Source organism: Pongo pygmaeus, chromosome 8, assembly GCF_028885625.2.
Source record: "Pongo pygmaeus isolate AG05252 chromosome 8, NHGRI_mPonPyg2-v2.0_pri, whole genome shotgun sequence".
NCBI classification, from domain to species: Eukaryota; Metazoa; Chordata; class Mammalia; order Primates; family Hominidae; genus Pongo; species Pongo pygmaeus.
Window position 1 is genome coordinate 23,173,692 of NC_072381.2, and position 15,477 is coordinate 23,189,168.

The window sequence follows — 15,477 nt, forward strand, 5'->3', positions numbered from 1 at the left end:
TTCCAAATAGGATAAACCCAAAGAAAACAACACTAAGTTTATTATAATCAAACTTCTGAAATCCAGCAGCCAAAGAAAAACTACGCATTTCTTGTAGGAAAACATCGACTCAAGTGACAGTGGCTTTCTTATTTGACACTATAGAAGCCAAGTGGAAGTGGCATGTTTTTCAAGTGCTGAAAGAAAAGAACTGTCAACTACAAGTATCTGGTGAAACCATTCTTCAGCAATGAAGAAGACAAATAAAGGCCTTCTCAGGTAAAGGAAGACTAAACAACTTACAGTTAGCAGGCCTATCCTAACAGATTGGCTAAAGAATGTTCTTCAAACAGAAAGGAAATGATGAAAGAATCCGGAAGGATCAGGAAGAAAGAGGAATGCTATATATATATATCTCCATGCAGTAGACTATCCATTTCCTCGTGAGTATTATACATCACGTTTGATGATTGAAACAAAATGTATAACATCTGATACTCAAGACAACGATATTTTAAAGTAAAGGAAGTAAAGACACCTGAAAGGAGGTGAAGCTTCCATACTTTACTTGAAGCAGTAAAATGTGGATACCAGTAAACTGTGATAAGCCATATTTGTATATTGTAATACCTACTGTAACCACTAAAAAACCTATACAAAAAGCTATGCTCAAAAAGCCATAAATAAGTCAAGATGGAATCCTAAAAACAATGTTCAAGTAACACACAAGAAGGCAAGAAAAGAAGAGCAGAGGAATAAAAACCAATTGAAAGACAGATTGGCAGAGTGGATAAGAAGTTATGATCCGACTGCATGCTGTTTAAAGAAACTAACTTCAAATTCATTTGACATAGGTAGGTTGAAAGTCAAAGGATGGACAAAAATACCATGTAAACATTAAATTTTTATGGAGCAGGAGTGGAGTGGGTTTTAAAATATCTTATAAATTAGACTACAGAGCAAAGAAAATTACTAGAAATAAAGAGGGACATTATATTAGTGATCAAATGAATTAACTTATGAGAAAGACATAATGATCTAATGTGTGTGAACCAAACAACAAAGCCTCAAAATAATGAAGCAAAAAAACCCTGATAGCACTGAAAGGAGAATTTGACAAGTTCACAGTTATAATTGGGACTTCAACACTGCCCCCAACCCCCAGCAACTGATAGAACTTCTAGGCGGAAAATTTGCAAGGATACAGAAGATTTGAGCAACAGCAGCAACCAACAAGATCTCATTGACATATGTAGAACACTCCAACAATAACAGCAGAATACATGTTTCATTAAAAGTGCATGTGAAAATTCACGAATACCCTGAGCCATAAAAAAAACTCAGGAAATTTAAAATACTTGAAATTATATATAATATATACAACAATCATGATAAATCAGATTAGAAATTAGTAACAGAAATGCAACAAGAAAATCTCTAAACAAGTGAAAATTGAATGATGCACTTCTCAATAATCCATGGGACATAAAAGGACATCTCAAAAAAAATTAAGAACATAGGACTGAAAGAAAATTAAAATAAAGAATATCAAAATTTGTGGGGCACACTTCAAGGAGTGTTGAGAGGAAAATCTATTGTATTAAATGCTCAAGTTAGAAACAAAAAGAGGTCTCAAATCAATAGTCTGAGCTTCTACCTCAAGAAACTAGAAAAAGGAGAGCAAAACACTCCCAACACACACAGAAAGAAGGAAATAATAAAGGTCAAAAATCAATGAAATTTAAAACAGAAACAATAGAGATAATCAATGAAATAAAAATCTGTTTCTTTAAAAAATTCAATAACTTGGGTAAACCTCTGCAAAGATGACAATTAATCAAAGAGAGAGGACACAAATTGCCAAAACCAGGAATGAAAGAAGGAATTATTACTACAACCCCTCAACACACAATAAAGGATAATAAAGAAATGCTACAAGCAACTTAAGTTCAGCAACTTAGATGCAATGAATGGACCAATTATTTATCAAAAACTACAAACTACCCAAACTCACCAAAGATGAAATAGGCAACAGCCCTGTAACTATTAAATAAATTTAATTCATTAAAATTTTTTTCAAAAAAGAAATCTCTTGATCCAGATAGTTTCATTGGCAAATTTCACCAAACATTTAAAGAATTAACATCAATTCTACACAATTTTTTTCAGAAAATAGGAAAATAGAGGACACTTCTCAACTCGCGAGAATCTAATGCCAATCTATTTGCATTAGGTTACTCTAATGCCAATATCAGACAAGGACATTACAAGAAAATTACAGATCAATATTCCTCATGAACATAGATCCCTAAATCCTGTATGAAATACTAGCAAATCAAATTCAGCAGTATATACAAAGAATAATTTATCTGAGCAACTTGAGGGCTTTATCCTAGGAATGCAAGCCTGTGTCATGCTTGTCAATCAATGTAATCCATCATATTAGCAGTATAAAGAAGAAAAACCAATTTATATTAACTGACACAGAAAAAGCATTTGGCAAAATTCAACATCTACTTATGATGTTGATATGATAAAAATAAAAATAAAACTGTTGAAAAAAGGAATAAAAGGGAATTGCCTCAACTTGATAAAAGCCATCTACAAAATAATCTACAGATCACATCATACTTAATGGCAAAAGACTGCAAAGATCATGAACAAGACAAAATATCTGTTTTTGCCACCCCCGTTCAACATTGTATTGGAATTCCTAGACATTGCAATAAGGCAATTTTTAAAAGTTAAACAGATTGGAAAGTGTGGGAGAAAAAAAAACCTGTCTCTATTTGCAGACAACATGATTGTCTAAATAGAAAATCCTTAAGAAATCCACTTTTAAAAAAACTCTTGGAACTAATAGATGAGTTCAGTAATATATCAGGATATAAGGCCAATACAGTCAACATACAAAAATCAATCATGTTTCTATATGCTAGCAATGAACAATTGAAAACCAAACATTTTGTAAATATTTTAAATAGCTTTAAGAAATGAAATATGAAATAAAAATGAAAGTGAAAGAAAACATGTCCAAGACTTGTATATTGAAACTATAAAAACACTTACAAAAGAAATCAAAGAATCAGTAAGTGAAGAGACATACCATGCTCAAATATTGGAAAATGCGAAATAGTAAAAATGTTGATTTTTCCCCAGTTGCTCAATAGATTTGATGCAATTCCATCAAAATTCTAGCAGGATTTTTTATAGATATAAACAAGCCGACTCTAAAACTTTTATGGAAAGGTAAATAAACTATGATAGCCAAAATAATTTTGAAAAAGGACAATAAAGTTGAAATAATCACTACCTGATGTTAAGACTTACCATAAAGCTACAATAACCAAGATCATGTAGTATTGGTGAAGGGATAGACAGATCAATGAACAGAATACAGCCTAGAAATAGATGACAAAAGTAAGGCCAAGGAAGTTTTTAACTGAAATGTTTGTGAGGTGATAACATGCTGTTACAAGAAGTACTATAGAGCAATTCCATGTACCCTAATAATTATACAATTTTGAAAACTATAGAACAATATCATAACTAGGATATTGACATTGATACAATCCAATCATTTTATTCAAGTTTATTTTTCTTCTACATGTGTATTTAGTTTTATACAATTTTATCACATGTGTAGGTTTATGCCTCTACTAGCACAGTTAAGATAATGAATAGTTTCATCACCACATGGACCCTCAAGTCGAATTGCCCCAGTACCATTTGTTAAAAAGACCATCCTTCTTCCATTGAATTGCTTTTGCACCTTTGTCAAAAATCAGTTGAGCATATTTTTTTGGTTTCTATTTCTTGGTCCTCAGTTCTGTTACATCCATCCATATGTCTATCCCTCTACTAGTATCACTCTGTCTGAATTACTGTAGCTATATAGTAAGCCTTACTATCAAGTACAGTGATTCTTCCCACTTTATTTTTCTTTGTCAAGATTGATGTAGCTATCCTAAAATCTGTGCCTTTTCATATAAATTCTAGAATAAGATTTTCTATTATGTGTCTAGAAAAAACCGCTGGGATATTGATAGGAATTGCATTAAAACCAGAGATCATTTTGGGGGAGAACTGACATCTTTAATAGTTACATCTTCAAATCCATGGACACAGTACGTCTCATCATTTATCTAAGTCTTCTTTGATTGCTTTCCTTAGCATTTTTAATATTCAGCACACAGATCATGTATGAATTCAACATGTTTTGCAAAGTTTGTCTGTAAGTATTTTATTTGGAGCAATTGTAAATGCTTCAAACAGTTTTTTGGTTTTAATTTTGATTTGCACATGTTCCTTGTTACTTGCTATATGAAACACAATTGGTTTTTGTGTGTTGATCTTATACCTGACCCTTTGATGAACTCATTTATAGTAGTCTTTTTGGAGAATTCCTTGGGAGTTTCTACATAGACAGTCATGTCATCTGCTTTGTGTTTAGTTTTCAAGAGTTTGATTTTGATGAATCTGAGAGTAGATTTCTTTGGGTTTACCTTATTGGCATTCACTGAAATTCCTGACTGTGTAGATTTATGTTTTCAATCAAATTGAGGGAGCCATCTCAGCCTTTCCTTCTTTATTCAATGTGTTTTTTCTATACTGTACCCTTTCTCTTCTCTGTCTGGGACTTTGATGACACCAATCTTAGACCGTTTTAATTGTATCACAGGTCCCCGAGTGTCTGTCAATTGTTTTTTTCAATCTTTTGTTTTCTATCCAGGCACAGTGGCTCAAACCTGTAATTGCAGCATTTTGGGAGGCCAAGGCAGGAGTTTTGCTTGAGCTCAGGAGTTGGAGACAAGCTTGGGCAACATAGTGAGACCTTGTCTTTACAAAAAAATAAAAAACAAAATTAGCTGAGCATGGTGGCACACACCTGTGCTCCCAGCTACTCAGGAGCCTGAGGTGGGAGGATCACTTGAGCACTGAAAGTTTGAGGCTACAGTGAGAAGTGGTGGCAGCCAGTGCAACCCAGCCTGGGCAACAAGTGAAACGCTGTCTCAAAAACAAACAAACAACAACAACAACAACAATTTTGTTCTCTGTGTTGTTCAGATTGGATGATTTTTATTGTTCTATCTTCAACATTGGCTAGTTCCTCTTTTATCTTCATTATGCTATTAAACCCATTTAGGGAGTTATGTTCTTTTAAACTTTTAATTATGTATTTCTCAGTTCCAAAATTATATTTTTATGTCTTCTATTTATTTCTAAGATTTTTAAACTTCTATTCAAGAGTATTTGATTTGTTTCTTGAAGCATTTTTAAAGTCTTTGTGTAATCAACATCTGGGTCATCTAGGCAGTGGTGTCTATTGATTGTCTTTTCCTATATGAGTTGAGATTTTCTTGGTTCTTCATATAATGAGTAATTTTAGATTATAATAAGTTATAAGTCCTATGAGTCTTATTTATGGGTTGTATTTACATTCTAAGAATATTCCTTTTGGGTATGTTTTAGCAGGCAATTGACTAAGTTGAGTTCAGGCTTCCAATCCCAACCAGACTTCTGTGGATTGTCATTCCCATGTCAGTTGAATTTTCAAAGTCTTTGCAGTGCTATTTGGATTGGTTCTGCATGTATGCCAACCAGTATCCACTTTGGGACTTGGATGGCAGTCTATCCAGTAGTTCAGTTTTCAAAGTCTATGTATGCGCTGTTGAGGGTCAAGCCATGCATGCACAACTCAGGATACGCCTAGGAATTTATAAATAATTTAATGGGGTTGCTTTTCTGAGCTCCTTCTTTTCCATAATCTTCCTTGCTTTTTCTGATTCTTTGGGGGCTTCCCTTTAGGTCCTCCAGCCAGAAAACTTTATTTACTTTGATCTACTCCACTCTTGCCATGACTGCACCCATATCTGCAGCCAAACAGCAGAAGGTCTGAGGTAGTATAAGGCAATTTTAGGCTCTTATAGGATCCTAGTGCCACCAGCGCCACCACTGTTACAGGATTCCTTATGGGCTTAGAATGCGCAAGAATGAAGAAAAATTAGAAAGAACAAAAACGAAAACTGGGGCTTTCCTTTATTCTTTTTCTTTCTCTCAAGAGGGCATCTTCTTGAGCTTTCTCTGTCTGTGCTCGTGTTCACTTCCAGTCACTGGGCTAAGTTTATTTCAGCATGGGGAATTACGGAATTCAATAGAAGGATAAACTCATCATCAGTAGAGTATTAATTCAAATTTTGTTCTTCTCTGCTCTTCCTGCTGCTATTTACTTTTCAGAGTCCTCAAATAGCTGTTGCATGCATCCTGTCCAGCTTTTGTGACTGTATTCAATGGGACAGACAGGGTGAAGTATGCTTACTCCACATTACCTGGAATAAGAACCCATGCTATTGTTTTTGTTTGACTCATTAATTAGGGAGGGAACCAGTAAGATGTTCATACTGGTTCAAAGAACCGTTTAGGTGGAAGGTATTTCTATCCAATTTAACTAAGGAATATTAGAAAAAGATTGCTGAATTACATGCCAAATTGATTAACATCCTATAGGACGATAAACTGTAACCTTTGAGAGTATCTTTTCCATTGGACAGGAATTATTTGCATCGCTACATGTTAAAATATACATGCTAACTAGTAATTCTCTAAGGCCAGAACTTTTAATTAAAATTTCATTTTTATTAAGTACTAAACTAAGTACATTTCTCTATATAAACCTTGGATGAGTCTTTGTTCTTATACGTCATGGAGATTACATGCCATTCTTATTTTGTAGGTTTTTTTTTTTTTTTTGCTTTATTTCCTTGTTTTGAATAATTTTTCTTAAAAATAGCAATCCAAATTATTCCTGCAGAAGGTCTTAACTGAAGTAACAGATGATGTAGCTGGCTTAGACTCTCTGAGAAGGCAACCTAATTGTTTCTAATTCAATAAATATGTATTACATACCTACTACTATGTGCCAGACACCTTGCTAGGCAATTGTGCAGAAGACCAATATATGATTTTAATAATATATATCAATCACACAATGTTCTCTTGAAAATTAGTTTGTCCTGCCTAATATAGACTCTGTAAAATTCTCCAATTGTCATTGAAAATGAAAATTTGAAAACTTTATGTATGTATAAAACACAGTCATTCCTCTGTATCCATGGGGAATTGGTTTCATGAAGCCCTATAGATACCAAAATCCATGCATACTCTAGACCCACAGTCAGCTCTGTGGAACCCACGTATATGAAAAGTCAGCTCTCTGTATCTGCGGGTTTTACATAGCACAAATACTGTATTTTCAGTCACATTTGGTTGTGGAATGCAGAACCCATGGATAAGAAGGGCCAACTGTATTTACTGAAAAAAAATCCACATATAAGTGGATCCACACAGTTCAATCTCGTGTTGCTCAAGAGTTCACTGTACCTTTTTTCTGTGATGCTCTTCTCAGAAATGCAAGAGCAATTGTTTGTTTGTTTGTTTAGCAGAAGATGTGATTTTGATTGCCCTTGTTTACTTTCAAAGGAAAGGCAAAGGAAAAAAAGAAGAGGAAAAAGTGAAAGAAGAGGAAGAGGTTATGGCGGTACCAAAATTTGTTGGTGAAGGAAGCTCTGACAAAGAATGGTGTCCTCCCTCTGACCCTGATTTCTCTATGTATGTGTATGAGGTGACCAAATCAATACTGCCAATAACCAATATTAAGGAACAGATTGAGGATCTGGCAAAGTAAGTTGTCTATGTATATACGTGTTTTTAATTTCTGAAAAAATTTTAGTGTCATATACATTTTAGCCATGTTTTAGACAAATACACCATAAATAAAATTGAAGCTTACAGCACTCTGACTCTGACACAGAAACACAATGAACTGGAAAAGTCCTCAGTTTCTATTTAGGTCATATGTTCACTAAGAATCAGAGATAGGAGCTGGAAATTGCTTCAAGAAAAATGCCTGTCATTTTCTTCAGCTAGACCATGAAAAGCATCTTTCAATGTGATCCTGCAGAAGTTATGAATGAATCAAAAGTGTGAAAATTAAATCATCCCTTAGGTGGATGGGGTGTTCATAAGTTAAAGGAATCCTACTGTGAATTATTTGTAAACTGATAAATTTTCTAATACAAATGTCCAATGTCTCTTTTTCTGATCTGTTTCTGATATTTCGTGTTTCATGTTACTCTAAGTGGGGTGTGAGCATTCTAAACAATGGCTGCTTAGGCAGGCTCAGGGCTCTGTATAAGCCAGTGAAGTTGTCTTCTTCATTAGAGTGTTTAATTACACCAGGTAAAGGCTGGAATTAGACTTGGTAGCTGTAAGGGGTTAGGAATCACCAGAAGTGATGACAGGCTTCGTGACTGACACCACTCAGTAGGTAAGCTGCTGGCTTGTGCAACAGCTGCGGTCTCCATGGGAGCTTGCATCTCCTCCAAATAGCAGTGAGTTGCTATCATGAAACCTGGATGTGACAAGTGCAAGTAACACAGCTGCCAGATCATTGACTTTTTGTCAGCCAGAACTGGAAGAGAACATTTTTGGCTACTGAAGTGTTCCTGATGTCCTTGAGAAGTGATGGCTCAAGTGGAACTCTGTCTTGGCTTATGTGAACATTTGTCAAATCTCTTCATGCTTTGTTCCTATCAGTAACACTTTTCATCATTCTCAAACAATTGTCTTTTTTTAACCTGAGCCCACACCAAGATACAGAGAGAGGCAAAGATATGTCCCCATGGCTCTGGTTCTCTGGCATTCACTAAAGTACCCCTGGCTTGGTGGAACTGCAGTCAGTTCAACAGCTTTCTCTCCAACTCTTTCTCTCTCTCTCTTTTTTTTTTCTTTTTTTAAATCATTGTTCTTCTTTGCTTGGTTTCTCATGCAGCAAGAGGAATTTCTTTAAAATTCACAATTTGGGCCAGGCACACTAGCTCATGCTTGTAATCCCAGTGCTTTGGGAGGCCGAGATGGGAAGATGTATTGAAGCCAGGAGTTTGAGACCAGCCTGGGCAACATAGTGAGACTCTCATCTCTCTTTATAAATACTAATTAAAAAATAAAATTGCAATTCTGCCTTTACTCCGAGAATGTAGTGGTCTTCAGAGACAAAGGGTATTGCAGGTGTGTTTACTGACTTCTTCAGTGAGAGCCTAATATTAGGAGAAATCCACAAGCAATGTATACCACATTTATCCTGCCTTGCCCGCAGATCTGTGACTTTATTTTTCTTTTTGCCTCTTCCTCTTCTTCCTTGCTCCTGACTTCAGTGTTGTCACACCATGTCTTTCTCTAAATTAAAATAAATTTTTAAAGAAAAAATAAAAATAAAAAACTTGAAAATGTTCGTAAATCTAATGGGAAAATTTTCTGTGTGTTTGTCTTGTCTCTGAGTTTAAATTCCTTAAAAGAAGAACTGTATGTTACTTCAATTCCTTCCTTGGATTTCGGATTAAAATATTTAAAAATACTTTTCAAGAGTAAGATAAAATTGTAAAACTGCATTGATATTTAGTGTTATATTGATTTTATCTTGTTATAAGTATTGGAAAAAATTAGCGCCCATTTTCTCCTTCAAATTGAATGAAATTGCTAGAATTTCAGTTTATATATGATGGTTTCCATACAGTAAGCATGCTAACCTATTTATGGTTAGTACTTTCTCAAAAATAAACACAATAAAAGTCACAGCAAATGTCATTTTTACATGTATATTTACATGTAATTACACTCAAAGCATCCTAAGTGAGTTATTAAAATTGACTGATTTGATCTCAATGTAATTGACACAGGTATGTGGCAGAGAAAATGGGTGGTAAGATTCCGAAAGAGAAACTACCTGATTTCAGCTGGGAACTTCACATAAGTGAACTGAAATTTCAACTTAAATCCAATGTTATACCAATTGGACATGTCAAAAAAGGGATCTTCTACCATCGAGCTTTGCTTTTCAAGGTATGTAAAGTATTTTGCCTCATTTGCCATTAAGTAAAAATGCTTTGCCTTTATCATATTGGAGTAGGCCAGTTGCTAACATTTAACTGGATATTATTAATTCTACCATTTAGATTTGTTTATATCTGACACATAAGTGTATATATACATAAGCATACACATACATATATATGAAGATATGCATGCATACACACACATACCTGCCTATATAGTCACCAGACTACTAGAAGCATATTTATTCAATAGTGACCATACACCTACTATGGTGAGGGCCTCTGCTAGGGCCTGAGAGTACAGAGATACTAAAATGACAGTCCCTAAACCAGACTTGCAGCTTCCAAAGTGAAGTCAGGGAAAATTCCAGAGAAAGAGCTGATATATAACCCAAGTATGAGAGGCTGCACAGGGTTTATCAAGTAAAGAAGGAAAACAGGTGTATTCTAAACAGAGAAAACATCTTATGCAAAATAATACAGGTATGAGAATCAGTGGTCTATCTGAGGAAGGTAGAATAGTTTGTGTGCATGAGGAAAAGAGGAGGGGCGAATGCTAGATCATAACGCATCATGTAAGTTTGGCCATTATTTTATTACCCTAAAATATAACAGTAGCCACTGGAAGTTTTCAAGAGGGTAACATCATTTTGAACCACTATTCAGGCAACAGAACGGGGAATGAATTAGAGCAGGGGCAAGACTAGAGGCAGGAAAACCAGTTAGAAGGTGACTGAGCAAGAAGTGTGGTTGATCCATGCTAAATCCTAGGCGTGGTGCGAGAGAGTACATGAGAAGAACAAAACGATTTCTGGGCTTTGAGTGGGGCAGCTGGTAACGATGGCATTATTCCCTGAAATGGGGACATCAGAGAAGGATCAGGTTGAAGAGAGGGGGTGATCTTTTGCTCCATCATATCCAGTGTCTGGCATATAACAGAAGCTGGGAAAATGTGAACTATAGACTAAATGCATAAATTTCCTACCCTTTCCCAAATACTTATAAACATCATTGCATTCACATGCATCTTACCTCCAGTTCCAAGCTAATCCTATTATCTAAGTGCCAGCCTTTTCTATTCCCTTGGATTGCCTGCTCTATCAATTCTTCCTTCTCTCCTGTCTTAACTCTTCTCTCTCTTAGCTATTTTCCCCTTTAAAATCTAAACATGCTTAAGTCTGCAGTATATAAGGAGAAAACATAAAGCTTTTATCATAATAGCTACAATTACTACCTTAAATCCTATTACCATGACTAACATCATTTTGAACTATATGCCAGGGACTTGATAACTATAATTGTGAAGAGTCTCAAAAATGCCAAATATAGAAATGACTACCCTTGCTTTAAAGGTGAGCAAACTGATACCTGGAGAAATAATTTTACCCAAGGTCACCCATAGGTGGAGCTGAAATTTGAGCCCACACCTACCTGAATAAAAGACCTACCACACTGCTTCTACCCATAGATAATTCCCATTCCTGGTCAAAATTCTGAGTCATCTTAGCTCCTTGTCATTCTTTGGCACACCTCTCATTTTTGTCCTAACTCACGGCCATCTGGCTTTTGCTCCCACTCTCTCAATAAGGACCTTAGTGATCTCCCTATTGTCTGCCTTTCTTAACAGGTCAAAGAATTGGAGAACACCTCCAGGTCTCTCTTAAATATTGGGGTTCCTCAAGGTTCTGGCCCAGACACTCTTCTGTTCTCCCTTTATGTACTTTGCAGGGCGAGGTTTTCCTTCATATGGCCTTAAATAGTACCTAAATACCTAAAATCTACAGATTATTTCCTTCATCCTTCAAACCTCCCCTGATTCCAGATCTATGTATGTGATTAATATCCAGCTAGCTCTATATGAGTGTCTCATAGGCACTGTATTTGTCAAGTTGAGCTGCTATAACAAAATACCATAGACTGGAAGATTAAACAGCATTTATTTATTTCTCATAGTTCTGGAGGCTGAGAAGTCCAAGATCAGAGTGCCAGCAGATTCAGTGTCTAGTGAGGGCTCCCTTCCTGGTTTGCAGACAGCCACCTTCTTGCTGTATCCTCAAATGGCAGAGAAAAGGCTCCCATTGTATCCTCACATGGTGGAGAGCAAGCATGCTCTCCTGTCTCTTATTATGGGGACACTAATCCCATCGTGGGGTCTACCCTCATGACCTCATCTAAACCTAGTCTCCTTCCAAAGACCCCCACCTCCAAATACCATCACATTAGGGATTAGGGCTTCAACATATGAATTTGGGGGAGTACACAAACATTCAGTTCATAGCAGGCATCTTAAGCTCATTATGCCAAACAGAATTACCCTCACATCTCAACTGAGTCATGCAATTAATTAGCCAGAAATCTCCCACCACTGAAATTCTGAACACCAATACTCACTGGTAAAATATCTTATCCTTCCCCTCCTCCTAAATCCTTCAGCCCTTCTATGTATACTCTTTATCTCCCTTATTTTCTTCCAGTTTTTTGGCCTGTTTGGCTTTACTTTCTTCCCTAGGCAGGATAGACAAATATACCACAGCCTTAATAATCCACTTGCTCACTAATTTCCCCCATTCCCTCTCCTCCCATCCTTCCACCCTCTGCCTTGCCAACCAGGCCTTGTTCTGATTGCCTGTCTTTTCACTCATACACGCCACCTACAGGCCACTCCTCTATAGGCCACCCTTTCCCAGCTCCTAGTGGCAGGCTTTTTCCTATTTCCTTCAGCTACTGGGCCCCACATCTGCCCTTTGCCAAGCCCTTCCATCTGCACTGCTCCCCTCTAAGCAGGTGACCTTGTGTCCCGCTTCACAAAGAAAACAGGGAGTTTCAGATGGGAATTCCTTCACCTCAGTCAGCAGCAGTTATTAACGTGACATTAAGAACTCAGACTCCAGAGACAGATGCCCTTACTCTCACTCTCCGTCACCATATACCATAACCTTAGGAAAATTATGCGACCTCAGTTTTACCCTCTATAAAACGGGAAAAACAATAGCATCTATTCCACAGGGTTGGTTGTTTTGATGATTCACAAGGCTTTGACATGGAGTGTTACTTTTGGAAACATCTTATAATTATATATTTATTTTTGTCTCTCTACCCCACTGAACTGTGAGTGCCATACATTCAGGTACTGTTTGTGTTATAGTTGATTCTTTACCAGTAGGTCTATGTAGAATGTAAGGCTCTAAAAATGATAACCATGTCTTAATCATCATGGTCCACCCAAGACACAGTGACCTGGTGCAGTCATTATATTGTCAGTAATCAATAAATTAATATATACATATACAAGGTACTAAAACAACACAATTCCTGCCTTCTGGTGCTATGGAGTATTAACTGAGTATGTAGCCTTGCTGGTGTTTGCTGCTTTAAACACTGGACAGATAATTGACTTCATCTTCCTAACACCTTATGAAGAACGTACTGTTGCTCCCCTCATTTCTCAGATGAAGCCATGGAAGCCCAGAGATGCCAAGTCCCTTGCTGGGATGCACGGCTAGTCGTTCTCAGATCTGGGCTACAATCCAGACCCAGGCAGGCTGAGCCAGCTATCCTGTTTACTATAAAGTGGCTGAGTAGTCTCCAGATTAGAGATACTTTGTTTTAATAACCTCAAAATCAGGAATCATCAGAGGGCAAATTGAAGAGACAATTTCCAAGGAACCAAAGTAGTCTCTGGTGAGGTGGCAGCAAGGAGCCCTAGGACCAGGCACCCACAGTTCTGCCTCTCCTGCCCCATGGCACGCAGAATAGTTTAGCTGGAAAGAGCCCACGCCCCAGGGTGATGCCTCCATTCAGTCCCACTGCATTTCACAGCCAGGGAGAGCCCAGAAGTTTGGAAAGATGGATAGATGCACTAGTGCCAAGAGTGCACAGAATAGCTTTTTTCCAACCACCTTCCCCATCTGATACAATAGTGTTACCACCTGAAAAAGGTGACTTCCCAGCAGGACCTACACAGAGATTTTGCATCTACAGAAACTTGAGTGAATTTATCACATTTGATAAAGGGAATTTATCACATTTGATTGGCCCCTATACCAGTAGCCCACATCTTTCAGCCTCCTATCTAAACATTTCTTTGCAAGACTTGTGTATTTCACCTTCAATCAAGGTGTGCCATTACAAATAGGATATTCCCCACCCCTCTCCCGCATCACCCTTGGTTGATCTCTTGTTTTCTCCTGCAGGCTCTGGCTGACAGAATTGGCATTGGTTGCTCCCTAGTTCGCGGAGAGTACGGTAGAGCGTGGAATGAAGTCATGCTGCAGAATGAATCTCGGAAGGGAGTGACTGGGGGCCTCCCCGCTCCTGAGATGTACGTGGTTGACCTCATGTTCCATCCAGGCGGACTGATGAAGTTGAGAAGTCGAGAGGCTGATCTTTACAGATTCCTTTAAGCCATCAGACGAACACAAGAGAGGCTCAAACAAGAAATTCACTGTGTACACTCTGTAAGACATTCTCCAAATTGATTTTATCTCTTTAAATAAAAACTTTAAATAAAAGTATTAGAAATGTTTTCTCTGCGTAGAAATTAGGAAACTTGGAGTGAACTTTGCTGTGCTTCTGATTTCAGGCTTTTGGCAAGAGTTCTGTCTTATTAGGTCATTTTCTGCTCACTGACCCTCACATAAAGCTGATTGTTGTCGAAATTCATCCAGCCTACTGTGTCCTGAGGAGCGTCTCTGTCATATAGGAATCACATGTAGTGCTCAGCTGCTGCACCCAAGACAACACTGTGGCCTCATGACTGTCATCTTTCGTGCCCAGAATGCTTCAGGCACGCTCAGTTAAGCAAACTAAGTGAATTTTTAGTATTTGCAGTTACCTTGTCTCAGTTTCATTTAAGATTTTGATAGTTTAGATAGAATAAACACAGATCTGTCTGAGTGTTAAAAATTCCTTTCTAAAAATTTTTGTTTCTATTTTTAAAAATTCATCATTAAAAACACTTTAATATAGTGAATTAAAAATATTTCTAAAGTATATTTCCATAAAATGTTTTTGGTTTCATCTTGTCTGTGTTAGCTTGGAAACATATCTTCAGCTAAAAACAATTCTGATTTGCTCTTCCACATTTTAATGCTGGGCCATTAATATATTATTTTCAATTTATAGAACTAAAAATTTTTATTTTTTGGAAAACTTTGAAGCATAAAGGTAGAGCAAATCTTTGCTGAGGAACTGTGTTTTAGTATTGAGCACAAAATGGGGAGTAAATTCACATTTCAAATGATAAGACAAAAACTACTAATGTGATGAATCTCATGAAGTACATATTGCCTAGTCACGCCTAAAGTCCAGTGTTGACCTGTATAGTCATTTTCCTAGAAGACGTTTTAAAGTGAATTTGATTTTAGAAATTAAAGCTAAAATTATTTTGTATTAATTTGTAATTTCAAATAATATAATTCTTTATTTCAGAATAAATTTATTTCAAATGGCGTGGTAATTATTTATCATAGAATTTTATAAAATTAAAGTGTGGATTATGGGATACAAACCTATTTGTAGGTTTTTCCTCTGCATTTTAAAGTCTGTTTTGATCCAGAAAGTATTTAAAGTGGATTACAAAGATCCATGGGATATAAGAAGGAAAAAA

The 15,477-nt window shown here is 36.6% G+C and overlaps 1 protein-coding gene across 9 annotated transcripts in view; it reads left to right on the forward strand.

The window, feature by feature from the left end:
* Window positions 1–14,855, forward strand: part of ARMC3 (armadillo repeat containing 3) — a 110,650-nt gene extending 95,795 nt beyond the window's left edge. For 6 of the 9 annotated variants that reach the window (XM_054435533.2, XM_054435535.2, XM_054435534.2 and 3 more), the window contains 3 exons: window positions 7,459–7,659; window positions 9,714–9,876; window positions 14,063–14,380. In XM_054435533.2, the coding sequence (XP_054291508.1) occupies window positions 7,459–7,659; window positions 9,714–9,876; window positions 14,063–14,272 (574 nt within the window). In that variant the 3' untranslated portion in view covers window positions 14,273–14,380. Of the gene's footprint in view, window positions 1–7,458; window positions 7,660–9,713; window positions 9,877–14,062; window positions 14,381–14,451 lie in introns of those variants that run through there. The other 3 variants (XR_008491928.1, XR_008491929.1, XR_008491930.1) reach the window with 2 other exon arrangements.
* Window positions 14,856–15,477: the final 622 nt, after the last annotated feature.